At 39.2% G+C, this 14299-nt stretch overlaps 1 protein-coding gene across 1 annotated transcript; it reads left to right on the plus strand.

The window, feature by feature from the left end:
- The first annotated feature begins 270 nt into the window (after positions 1 to 270).
- On the plus strand, positions 271 to 5243 carry LOC134653703 (uncharacterized). The gene is made up of 2 exons (XM_063509096.1): positions 271 to 386; positions 4886 to 5243. The coding sequence occupies exons 1-2, from the start codon at positions 280 to 282 to the stop codon at positions 5241 to 5243; spliced, it is 465 nt and encodes a 154-aa protein (XP_063365166.1). The 5' UTR covers positions 271 to 279.
- The last annotated feature ends 9056 nt before the right edge of the window (positions 5244 to 14299 follow it).

Here is a 14299-nt window from a genome sequence, read left to right on the forward strand (position 1 = left end):
AGCGCTTATAATAATTAGCAGTTGCTTCATTTAATTCTTATAACTGCATAATGACTACCGAGGCTAGATGCAAAGAATTAATAAAGAAGCGCGCTTCAATTAAGGCTAAGCTTACACAGTTTATCGCTTACTTAAATACTGCGAAAACTTGTGATCAACTCAGTGATTCGCAGTTAGTGGAATTAGACATGCGTATTAAAAAACTTGATGATTCATACAACTCTTTTGATACTTACCAGAGCGAATTGGAGATGCTGGCTGAGGATCCTGCCGAGCAATATGGTGAACGCGAGCTGTTCGAGCGGTCTTACTACAAAGAGATTGCCGCCGCTCGGGAGCTGGTGGACAGGCACCGCAGCCATCGCGCCAAGGAGGTTCAATCCGAGGTAGGCTCCAATGAATGCCCAACAGTAGTGTCTTATAAGCACAACAATGTAAGGTTGCCAAAAATTAATTTGCCGCACTTCAGCGGTGGTTATCAGAATTGGCTGGAGTTTAAAGACATTTATGTTTCCTTAATTCATTCTGAGACAAGTATCGACAATATTAACAAGTTTCACTACCTACGCGCCTCTCTTCATGGAAGCGCGGCGTTGGTAATTAGGAGCTTGGACTTTAAGGGGGATAACTACGATGCCGCTTGGAAACTCCTTTGTGAACGATACGACAACAAACAGTTGCTTGTCAATAATCACGTGCAGGCACTTTTTAATATTGAACAGGTGCATAAAGAGTCAAGTGTAGCCTTGCGCCAGATTGTTGACAACACAAAAAAGAATTTAAATGCCTTAGCAACTTTAGACCAGCCCGTACAGCATTGGGATACATTAATTATCCACATAATGGCAGCCAAATTAGACGGAATTACAAGTAGGGAATGGGAAGAACATAGGAATCAGTTGACAAACCCTCCTGCACTTAGCGATTTTATAACATTTCTTACCAATAGGTGCAATCTTTTGGAAACCTTAGAAGAAGCCAAGCATAACAGGGTTAGGACGGACACGTCTGTCATCAATAAACCAAAAAGCCTTCTGGCTTCAGCAAGTAACGTTAGTAAACCTAAAACATATAACGTAACTTGCCCTTTATGTAATAAAGCTCATTACGTCTTCAATTGCGAAAATTTCAGGGCTTTGCCAGTAGAACAACGCGTGCTTAAGGCAAAGGAATTTAAGGTATGCCTAAATTGCTTACGTCCCGGTCATAACGATAGTAAGTGCAAACTTAGTCACTGCAAGTATTGCAAGACTAAGCATAACACACTTCTTCACGTCCATACGGAACCTAAGACCGCGTCAGAACACTTAGCCTTTTCCGCGAATGCCCACAATGTTGATGAATCCGAGCATGTCTTGCTTTCAACAGCCCTAGTCAAGGTGCGCGATAGTGAGGGAAAATTGCACAGCGCCAGGGTCTTATTAGATAATGCCAGTACATCTAATTACATAACTAGGGACTTATCTAAGAAACTGAATCTGCCGGTTAAAAATGTCAACACTACAGTGTCCATGCTTGAGAAGCATGAATCAAATATCACCCAATCATGCTCTCTTAAATTGGAGTCATATGATGGGGGTTATAGCACTGACATAAAGTGCAGCATATTGTCCGACATTACGTCACCAATACCTTATACATACATTGACGCAACGGACGTACCCATACCTTCGGGAATTTGCCTCGCCGATCCGTCATACACTGAACCCGCTGACATTGAGATTCTTCTTGGGGCTAAAATCTTTTGGAGAGTTCTCGGCAGCAATCGCATTATCTTAGGCAAAGATGATGATCCCTTCCTCGTTGAGACAAGGCTAGGTTGGCTCTTAGTAGGCGCCATAGATCAACCAGCCTCTGTCAAACCAGTTTGCTTGTTCTTGACTGACAAACAAACTGACACGACTCTTACGAAATTTTGGGAACTTGATACCATATCCCCGAAACATGACTTCACATCGGACGAAAACACATGTGAAGAACTTTTTAATAAAACTACTAAGAGAGATAAAGACGGACGTTTTGTGGTTACCGTTCCTCTTAAGGAATCTCCCGATGCTTTAGGAGACTCGTACGGGATGGCCAAGCGTAGGTTTTTATCTCTCGAACGCAGGTTAGATAGGGACTCCTTATTAAAGGAGCGCTATGTAAATTTCATGGAGGAATATGAGGCTTTGGGTCACATGAGTGAAACTTTGCCTTGCAGTTCATTACCGTCGTATTATTTGCCCCACCACGCCGTGTTAAGAGAGTCTAGCACGACTACTAAGCTGCGTGTGGTATTCGACGCTTCAGCTGCCACTACATCAGGACAATCTTTTAACGACATCCAGTTAATAGGACCCAGGGTTCAGGACGACTTATTTTCCATTTTACTACGGTTTCGTCAACATAAATATGTAGTGTCAGCTGACATCGAGAAAATGTATCGGCAAATTCTTGTGGACGACGAACAACGTCAACTTCAGTTGATCTTATGGAGGGCAGACCCTTCAAAGCCGCTTAAAATTTATTCCCTTAATACCGTGACTTACGGGACGTCATCAGCTCCGTTTCTGAGTACACGGTGCCTCTTACAGCTATCACAAGAATCCAGTGACAAGCAAACGAAGGAAGCGATCGCCAGGGATTTTTATGTAGACGACTTCCTATCTGGCTCTCATTCTATAGATGATACTGTGGCACTATGTCGTAATGTAATAGATACGCTGGAAAATGCTCAATTCCACTTGCGTAAGTGGCAGTCTAATAATAAAGAAATTCTTAAAGCCGTTGGTGAGGATTCATGTCTGACAGAATGTGTGGATCTCAGCGAGAACGAGCTGTCTAAAACATTAGGCCTTAATTGGAGATGCGCTCAAGACAGTCTTACATTTCGCATAGACATCTCGTTACCAAAGGTAGTCACTAAAAGACACATTCTTTCAGTCATAGCCCAAATTTTTGACCCTTTAGGATTAGTAACGCCTTGTATCGTGCAGGCGAAAATAATCATGCAGAAACTTTGGGTAAACCAGTGTTCTTGGGATGATCCGCTTACAGGAGACATACTTACATCCTGGGAAGACTTTGTAAAAACTCTGCCTTATCTTAATAATATCCATATACCTCGCTGGGTCTTGTGCAATACTCCTACGGCTGTTGATTTCCACGTCTTCACTGATGCGTCGGAGAAAGCATACGGAGCTTGCCTGTACGTCCGCTCCGTGGCCGGGGATGGCTCAGTGAGTGTTCACCTACTGGCATCTAAAAGTAAAGTCGCGCCGATTAAAGTCACAACTATTCCGCGTCTCGAGCTTTGCGGGGCCTTATTAGGCGCAAGATTGTGTACAAAGGTTCTTGAGTCACTTACCCGGAAACCAGACCATTGCGTATTTTGGTGTGACTCGATGATAGTCATGGGTTGGCTATCATCTTCTCCTTGTTCATTACGTCCTTTTGTCAAAAACCGGATATCAGAGATCCAGGAAAGCTCCAGAGCCGCTTCTTGGCGCTACGTGCCTTCAAAGGAGAATCCTGCAGATCTGGTGTCTCGAGGTTTAGGTGCCGACCTCATAATGAACTCTTCCTTGTGGTGGTCGGGACCATCCTTCTTGAAACAGGACATGGCCTATTGGCCGACTGCACCAAAGTCTAGTAACCAGTCTCCACTGCCAGAGATGTTACCGGCCAAGGCATTTGTCGCATGTCCCGCCCCTAATAACGCTGATAACCAAATAGAACATTTAATTAAAAACAAATCATCTTATTCAAAATTGCAACGGGTAATAGCGTATATTCTTAGATTCATACACAATTGTAAAAAAGAAAATACTAAGACAACCGGTGGTCTTAACTTAGTTGAGCTAGAATCGGCTTCAGTTCTACTTCTTCGCAGGTCCCAACAAGACTCATTTCCTGACGAGTATGAGCTTCTTAAAACAGGAAAACCATTGCCAAAGAAAAGCCGGCTTAGTTCGCTATCGCCATTTTTTGATTCAGGGCTTATTAGAGTCGGGGGTCGACTGGTTAACTCATATTATGACTATGGCACAAAGCATCCTATAGTCATCTGTAGTAAGCATCATCTCGCAAGGTTGCTTTTTAAAATGTTCCACTTACGTCTACTTCACGCGCCTCCTCAATTACTTCTAGCGACTATAAAACTTAACTACTGGCCGCTCGGAGGAAGAAACTTAGCAAAACAGGTTGTCCATACTTGTCTCAAATGTGTTCGATTGAAAGGTGAAACAGTGCAACCAATAATGGGTAACTTGCCGAAAGAAAGGTTGCACCTTGAATATCCGTTCCTTGAAACAGGCACCGATTACGCCGGTCCAATTCTTATAGCTGACCGCAAAGGTAGAGGGTGTAGGCTCGTAAAGGCCTATATTTGCATATTTGTGTGTTTAGCATCCAAGGCACTTCATTTGGAGCTTGTTTCGGATTTGACCAAGGAAGCTTTTATGGCAGCTCTTAACCGATTTATTGGTCGTCGTGGCAAGCCAAGGGTAATCTTCTCAGATAATGGCACGACCTTTGTTGGTACCTTCAATGAGCTCTCAAATCTCTTAAAACAAGACTTTGCGGCAGATATGGCCGACGCGCAAATCAATTTCTCCTTCATCCCAGCATACACACCTCACTTTGGAGGAATCTGGGAGTCTGCCGTGAAGTCCGTAAAGTACCACCTGCGACGAACCCTAGGTCTTACACATCTCACCTATGAATTATTGGCTACGTGCTTAGTAAAGATCGAAGCGATTTTAAACTCACGTCCTCTTACGCCACTTTCTAATGATCCATCTGATCTATCCTTTTTAAGTCCATCTCACTTCTTAATTGGAAGGCCTCTCACGTCTTTGCCTTACCCTCAGCTCACCAACCTAAAGATTACCTCACTTCAAAGGTACCAGCGCATCGAGTTCCTTAAACAGCACTTCTGGAACAGGTTCTCCACTGAGTATATTTCTGGCCTGCAACAGAGAACCAAATGGCAGAGCTCAAGGGGCAAACTCGACGTCGGAACCATGGTAGTAATCAAGGACAAGAATCTACCGCCGCTTATGTGGCTGCTCGGCCGCATTGTCCAAGTACTGCCTGGCAGAGATGGCATCGCAAGAGTAGCCGACATAAAGACGAAAAAGGGAGTCATTCGTCGGGCCTTCAACACAATTTGTCCTCTACCCATCCAAGATCTTGAAGACCCAAGCTCTTCAATGCCGGGAGTATATGTTGGTAACAATACCGCCGCCGCATCAAACTGACTCCACAGCAACAGCGATGACGTCACGTCACCGGACCGGTTAGCCGGCGACAGGCCCGGGGACCGGTCCGCGGGGGGACGGGCAGAATCGAAATAACGGCTCGCGGAACGCACACATATCGCGTCGCGTCCAAATTAATTATAAATAATAAGAATATCTTTGTAACTACCAGTAATTAAAAATAGTGTTTACAGTCCGCTATCGTTTTATTCAGCAGTCTAGATCTCCTGGATTCATCTAAATACTACGAACTAGGCACTAGACGCAACAGGTACCTACTTGTTATTATTATCATAATTGCTAAGATGCTTGTGAGAAGATTTATAAAACTAGGTAGGTAAGTCTTTCTTGATTGATCCATCGTTCTAACCGAACAAATGAGCTGGAACAAATAGATAAAGCAGTATTTAAAACGAGCGACGACGTGACTAGTGAATTGAAAAAATTTCGGTTCAGTAACGACATCGACCGAGTGTACCTACCTAATAAATCTACTATAATTTTTCACCTTTGGCATTTTTGGGTCTAAATTCTTTCAGTTGCCTCGTTTCAGACCATTCTGTCACGGTATTATTTGTGTCTTTTAACAAATAAAAAACTCGAGTGCTAGAGTATTATTTAGATTCAGATTTCTTTATTTGATGATAATATGTACGTGCGGTGCGCAACAATGTGCGGTGACTGTGAGTCGTCTTAATTAGCCCATCTTTTCAGGTAAAATCATCGGATGGTTCTCTCCTACTTTAGCCGGATTATTGGTACTGCTTTGTGTCATTTTTTCGCTGCGCATCGGTACGTAGTCGCTGGTCAGAATTTTCTCTAGCCTTTCTGACTTGGCGGCTATCGGCTTGAAGAATAATGCGACCCGTCCGCATTCTCATAGGTAATCGGCAACCCTCCCAACTATCTGTCGAAGAATGTTGTCCCGTAGATCCCTTCATGTGTATTTTGTAGGGAAGTTCCAGCTCGCTCAGTTGCCCTTTGAGTGACTTTGAGCTTTTCATTTTGTTTGTTGTTTAATAAAAGTTGGTTAGTTTGAGGAGGCTATACCTACAGTTTAATTTATTGCTCCTGTTACAGGAAACACCCTGTATATGTTTCCTCTTATAACGGAAAGAGGAATGCGAAAAACTTACGAGTATCATATTAGTAGGAGGTTATGATAGGGAAAAGATGAAATATGCTCTTGTAATAAAATGAATCGTATATTTTTACTTGGAACATGTTTCGCGGAATCTTGCGTCCAGCATAATTTATGATCGGCACATTAACATTAAGGCGAAATAGGTTGAGACGAGTTTCATGGGAAGGTAAAATGAGGCTTATAATTTTTTCATTTCAAAAAAGTGCAAAACATGAAATTATGTTTTCTTTTCGTGTTGCTTTAAGATAACTTATTCAATTCTATGGGACTTGATACACGTTTCAATGATATTGCTTCAATAGAAAAAACGTAAAGTTAGCTCTGATAACTCACCAAGCCATTCGATTGCATAACAATCGTGTAACCTTGGAAAATCCTGGCAGTCGATACTGGCATAGGCAATGTTCCAAAACTATCTAGGGCAATGACGTCAGACTCAGAGCCTATCTGACGTCACTGTCTTTACCTCGAAATTCAGTCACGAATTGGTAAAAAGCTATGGTAGCTATTTTAAAAGACTTTCTTTAGACTCGTTCGTGTAAGTTTATTTCTATACTGTTTTTGGTTAATTTTCGCAAATAAGTATATGACCGCAATAGTTATTTATTATTATACTCGTAAATATTCATTTTTCTCATAAGAAAGCTGAGGACACTATTTTTGTGTGAAGCAACTTGGAAGCAAAGCCTGCGCTGTGGATTGATATTGGGCCCGATTCGGATTTTATAATAGACATCTATTAGACATCGCCAAGATACGATAACGATATGTTTAAGATCTAACCTGTCAAATTTGACATTTCCGCGATTCTGGAGATACTCTTCAACGATTTCCACAAGATATTACTTAGAGATCTAATTCACATCTAATAGATATTTAACACGATCTATAGTAAAAGTGACATTGGTTGCCCGAATTGCGCTGCAAAAGAGAACTAGTTGAAATCTAAACTATAACGTATCTAGAATGGATCTAGTACGTGTCGTCTCTTGTGAATATCTTGAAGTTCGAATACGGCAGATTGTATTTTATTGGGATTATTTTATACGTAAAAAAAGAATTTTGTTTGTTAATTTTTCATGTAACTACAAAAAAAAAATAGTTATTACGGGCTAATCATTGTTAAACAACGATAACAAATTTAGTATGTAACCTAACCTTCTATAAAAAACCGGCCAAGTGCGAGTCGGACTCGCGCACGGAGGGTTCCGCACCATCAACAAAAACAAGCAAAAAAACGGTCACCCATCCAAGTACTGACCCCGCCCGACGTTGCTTAACTTCGGTCAAAAATCACGTTTGTTGTATGGGAGCCACATAAATCTTTATTTTATTCTGTTTTTAGTATTTGTTGTTATAGCGGCAACAGAAATACATCATCTGTGAAAATTTCAACTGTCTAGCTATCACGGTTCGTGAGATACAGCCTGGTGACAGACGGACGGACGGACGGACGGACGGACGGACAGCGGAGTCTTAGTAATAGGGTCCCGTTTTTACCCTTTGGGTACGGAACCCTAAAAATTATAGGTCAATTGTTTTTCAATACTTGTAAGTTCATTCAAATGCTACCTTATAATAATTTTATTTCATACTAAATAGCAGTCAACAGAGCGCGACTGTAGTATAAAAATGTTCAAATATAGATATGCCAAGGAGTGGGCCAGGCGTTATCTATGCACATATTCAAGTAAGCTTGGAAAGAAGCATAGAGAGAAACTTTTTACTGGACAACCCGTTATATTCAATAAGTGATGTTTTTGACATAACTGTATAATTTATAATCGCATTCCTATTTTTGACATTGTTTCGTTTATTATTGTTATTATTTGACGATCCTGCTCAGGTGAATTTTTTTCATATTATGAATTTATTTAGATTATCTTGCTATTATTTAAATGTATTTCTGACGATCACAATATAGATTCTTATAAATTGACATTAATGTAATTTGTACTGTAATCATATGTTGTGAAATAATTAAATGTAATCTAATCTAAAGTTGTCGATTTTATATTTTCCGCTTATAACTACTAATAAAATGAGACATGTTTACAAGACTGTAGATTATACGTATGGTTATTGTGTCTAGTTTACGTCATCGTCATTAAACTAATTAATCTGAACAATAAACACTGCTCTTTTTGTAATATTTTTTTCGAAAAAAATATTAGGTACTTAAGTACCGTAAAACGGGGTGACTTTAGGAAATTTTGGGGATACTTTGATAGTTTTAAAACTGCCACAAAATTAGCATTATTCATTATTTTCCCGAACTGTTCGTATAATAAGTTAGGTTATTATACAGACTTGTTTACCTACTGCTAAAAATTCCGAATAAAAATATGTTACGGCTGAAAAACTGAAATATCTAAGTCGCCCCTGCATTTGAAAGTCACCCCGGTTTACCGTATTTGTATCTGGGGGCACGGCAGTGCCCCCGGCAAGTCGAGCGCGAAGCAAACTGCCGTACCATCCTTTACTGGAACCATTTCGCCGCATTTTCAGGCCCCTATTTGAGAACCTCTGGATAAGACCAGAACGCAGAAATTTTCATCATCCAGTAAGCTATAATAATCACATACTTAAAATCCAAAATTTCAAGTCTGTAGGTCATTTAGATCCGAAGTTAAGCGAAAGCAAAGTTTCGCATTTATGACACATTCACTCACTCATGATCATCAGAATAGAACTTAGTACTTCCCATAAACTCAGAGAGCTGAAATTTGGTACAGAGTTAGGGTTTAATGGCCACATAAAGGGAAAACCTAAAAATATTGCAATATCAGTCACGTTTTAAAGATCTAAGAACTGCATAAGTAAGTTTGTAATCCCATATAAATATATGATATTACAAAGTTACTGTTGCAGTTCCTACAAATAGTAGGTAAAGTAAAGGTACACTACGATGTACGATGTGAGTATGAATGAAGATATGTTTAGTTATGATATGTGTATACATAGTATGGGTATGAGTACCCGAAAAGAAGGACTGTCTACAAAAAGAGATGAGATCCCATCAAAAACATTACATGTAAAAAGGTGCAAGTCTCGCAACGCTTCTACTACAAAAAAAGTTTTGAGTTGTAATGTGAAATCAAGTCGGTTATTTTAATCAGTGCCAGGGGGTGTTAAAACCGTATCAATAAGATATCTTTAATTTGTAATACATATTATAATGACTTGGCAATCGCACATAATGCTTTACTCGTACCGTACTCGTAAATATGTGTAATGCTCAAACTGCAATTAGCGCTAGCGTTATGTTCAATTAGAATTATTTTTAATAGGTGACGATGATCCTTTTGTCATTATGCAGCCGTGCGATGGCCAAGTCATTATACGTATTACAAATTAAAGATATCTTATTGATACGGTTTTAACACCCCCTGGCACTGATTAAAATAACCGACTTGGTTTCACATTACATCTCAAAACTTTTTTTGTAGTAGAAGCGTTGCGAGACTTGCACCTTTTTAAATGTAATGTTTTTGATGGGATTTACTTTACATATAAAAATGGGCTTTGTACTTTTCTGGATGATCCATCCTATTGGAAAGAAAACTTACGCTTTGTCAGAAAGAGTTAAGAAAAGGAAGTATAAAATTAAATGTTACATATCTACGTTCAGTACGACCTAAGTATCAGTTTGTATTCAACTTGAATGTCTACTTGTTTACGCCTTTGTTATCGATTTGTCTCGATGTCCCCGCAGCACACGAGTCTCCTAAGACGCCAGGCTGCCGCGCCATGCGGGCGACGACGCGGCGCCTGTGCCGTTGTTTCCTGCGGCTATCATCTCAATCTCGTAGATGACACATTACGCATACTTACTTATTATTATTATAACGTATTGACGTTTGAAATTCATGATATTCGGAACTTTTTGAGCAAGAACTGTATGTTTCCACAAAATGTGTCTTTTATGTCACTGTACTTAAGCGACTTTATATATTTTTTCTCTAGATTGCTTCTATTTATAGAGATAGAATTTGGTACCTACAGACGCTCCACTACCAACACTTTATTAATTTTAACCTTTTGCTCTGGCTCTATCTCATTTGTCTAGTTAGCTCCAATGCCATAATAAGCTATACGATTCTTGTGAAAACGATTTCTCGTAGTTTCCTACGAAAAATCCTCTTCACGAAAAGTTCTCTGCTTTTAATTGATATTGTTATCAATATGATATCATACATTTGAATGTCATTTAAACAAACAATAAACCAATTAATACTACTTACATAATTTATTTACTAATTGATATTGAAATATTAACGTGGCTATTCAAAGCTGTTAACTTTGCAGAAATCGACATATAAATAATTCAAATCCACTAAAGGAAAGGCTTCTTAAACTCTATTTTCAAAATTCCAAGACTTAAATTCTAACAAATGCACTATGAAAAGTAACGTTTATGTACCGGCGTCGCAGTAAAGTAGTGGGAGAGTTGCAGTAAACTACTCTCGGGTCAGGGTCAGAAGTTTATTATTCAGTAAGCCAAGCCTATACACGAGCAGGAAGCGAATGAAATATAATTTCCGCTCAGATATTGATAAATAGTTAAAGGAACTGTAGCTAGGTACCTATGCTAGAAAATGAGCGTCGAGTATTGTAAGTCATTTTATTATTTTTCGTATACTGCTTGAATAAAATAGTAAGTACTAAGTAAGTAGTAATCTCCTCAATATATTTTTTTCACTTTTTATGAAATGAAAATGTTGTAAAAATGTTTCGTAAATCGTCCATGGGCAGGCGTATCTCACTCCGCGATTTCGTCGCTTTGGTACAGGTAGCTAAAAGTACATCCGTTCGGCCCCAATTTTGGGGAAAGCCATAAGCCGCGCGTGGCGCTATCGCCACCTAGCGGCCATATCTGTGCTGATCGTAACAGACGCGTGTTGTTAGAGAGTGAGTCTTCTGTACTTAGTACTATTATTTATTCTGTGTTATTCGGCCACGCCGCCGTTTTTAAAATTTAAATCTATTTTTTAATAAGTAGATTTAAAAAGAAAGTAAATGTTTTCCGGCCAAACATTGTCTATGTAAATATAGTTTTTAAAAGTATTTAATGTAACTTATCTAGTGACCTATGTATGTATACAAAGCGGTATAGTCATTTGCGAAACGGGAGGAATTAGATCTTCCCATCGCTTGCCCACCTCGGCGTGGAATGAAAATGGACCGTTATGAAGAAACCTGAGCCGTTAATGCTTGTCCACACTGTGCCTACTTGAAAATAAAATGTTGACATTCATTATTACAGCAGTTCGCGTATTTTAAACATAAGCATAAAACGGATCGGAGTTTAAAAAAATCATCTTAGCTTGATATTGATATGATCACATGATAATAGTCACGCTTGGCGATCAAACCCGGCTTGGAAAAGTTTTGCCTTTAGATGAAAAAGGAATGATGAATTTTTATTTAAAATTCAAACAGTTTTTTAAAATAAATTTTACTATTAAACAGGATGTTGTAGAAAACAAAACAATCTAAACAATTAGTATAGGTATTAAATTGATGCTTGTAAACTAAAAACTCGCACAGCAAAAATAAACAACGATAGCAAAGTGCGGTCACGCGGTCGTCAGCGGACGAGATTAGTGTGTGTTAGTGCAACACGATACCGCGCCGCACAGTATTGAGCCATTACCTCCCAGCTATTTGCTATTCATACCAGAGTTGGGCAAAAATTAACTTGAATAAGAATAAAAACAGAAATTTTATTCTTATTCAAATCGATTTGAATTAAAATAATTCTTGCACTAGTTATTTTAGAATAAAATTAAGGTGAATAAATCATGTGACTTTTATTTTAAATGCGGAATAAAAAACGGAATAATTATTCTAGAAGTGGGACTAATCTAAATAAGGTTTTATTCAATTAAAATGTTATTTAGAATTAAGTTAATTTCTGTAGGTCAGTCGGTTATACTTTGTAAGTTGATTTTCACCCTTCTATTTAAAAGTCGGATTGATTTGATATTTGTTACTTTAGTTTAGGTACAGTACCCATTAAAGAATTCCGCTATACACTGTCTATCTAGTTCTATCATCCGATCAGGGTGCTTAGCCAACATGCCAAACGTTAACGCTCCGTAGAGTTGCGTATAGTCTCTCTCTATCACTCTTACATATTAGTGCGATAGAGAGACAGAGATAGCGTTGTCTTAGCGCAAACGATTGGCATGTTGGCTACGCACCCAAGGTACCTAGCCAAGATGACAATTTTTGTTTTTAATTTAATTACCAAATCATTAGGTACAATGTAGTTGTTCTGGGAGCCTAGCCAACATGCCAATCGTTTACGCTACCACATCGAAACGGTATCTGTCTCTCTATCGCACTAATATGTAAGAGTTATAGAGACAGAAAGCGCTTCGTCGTCGGAGCGCAAACGATTGGCATATTGGCTAAGCCCCTGAACAGCTAAATTGTAGCCAAAGATTTGGTTATTAAATTAAAAACAAAAATTGGCATCTTGGCTAGGCATCTTGGGTGCGTAGCCAACATGCCAATCGTTTGGTCTACGACAACGAAACGCTATCTCTGTCTCTCTATCCTATCTCTATATATAAGTCTGCCAAAATGAGGGCAGCACCAGACGTGCACCTAGCGAATACGTGTTTTACCTGTTGTTTTTTTCTTCAAACAGGGACGTGAAACGATTGCAATTTTAAAATACGAGTAGGTATGTATGGTATGATGGCTTTGCCTTGAAAACCTACTTTTGTAGAAAGAAAACTACCAGAACATACTACGTAGATTTGAACAAAAATTTGAAACTAGGCAAACAATGTTTATTTTGTTGAAAATAGCCGCACAAAAAATATTGGTTTGATAGCAATGTGCGGTCACGCGGTCGTCGGCGGACGAGATTAGTGCAACACGATGCCGCGCCGCAGATTCAGCCATTACGTCCCGGCTCAGTCTATTTGCCATTCATATTCGCTGCTGACTATTTTTCATTCGCTGAGCTGCTCTATGTCGTTGCTGTACGATTTATTTCCTGATAGATTTTTTCTCGTACATGTCGTGTTAACTAGTCAGATGTCACACGATCATGGAGTTTTATGACAGAGAGTAGTATGTTACAAAGTTTTTGGTTGATGGTTCCTGGTATGCAATAGTGGATGAAACTGTAACTATGAGAACTAGAAAATGAAAGGCAGTTTGTTTCGTGTGAAAAACGCTTAAAAAAGTCATGATCCCGTTTTTTGTGCAAAAACTTGGGTAGGTAAATTTTATCTCAGAAAATCAGCCAGCCTATTATGGATAGCTTTATCCATCTTTATCCACGTGATAAAATAACTGTCACTGTTTAACACCGTGGGAAAGAAAGTGACGGACACCGTTTTATCACGCTGTCACGTAGACAAGAACGACCATCATATCCGTACTGATTTGCATCCTTGATACTTATTTTAATAACCAACTTTCTATTCAAACTGAAAGCTTTACTTAAATCCGTTAGTACAGTACAACTAGCTTAGCGCTAAGCCTCTGATGCATACATATCCTACCACTGTAGCTATATAACCAGTATAACACTACATGATGTAGATATATAGCGTCTATTAGTCTGACGCCCTTCACCCAAGATATAGGGTGTTGAAGGAGCCACTAAAGTGAGTTATCGAGCTAAGAGCGATCATAGCGGCCTAATCACTTGCCTCGGAGTGGCGAGCTACGAATCATTATGGGGTGATGTGTTAGGTAATGTTAAATCTGCCAACAGTGGTCCCGAAAACAAAGCTCAGAATCAAATGTATTTTTCCTGCCATTTCTGAATATGTATACTTACATAAATAAAAGTTTCGTTATTTTGCATATTTGTTACACCATGCCTAATTATTATTATTTTCACGACTCAGTCCAATTATAGCTAAAAGCTAAGATAGAAAAACCT

This window comes from Cydia amplana, chromosome 13 (assembly GCF_948474715.1).
Source record: "Cydia amplana chromosome 13, ilCydAmpl1.1, whole genome shotgun sequence".
NCBI classification, from domain to species: domain Eukaryota; kingdom Metazoa; phylum Arthropoda; class Insecta; order Lepidoptera; family Tortricidae; genus Cydia; species Cydia amplana.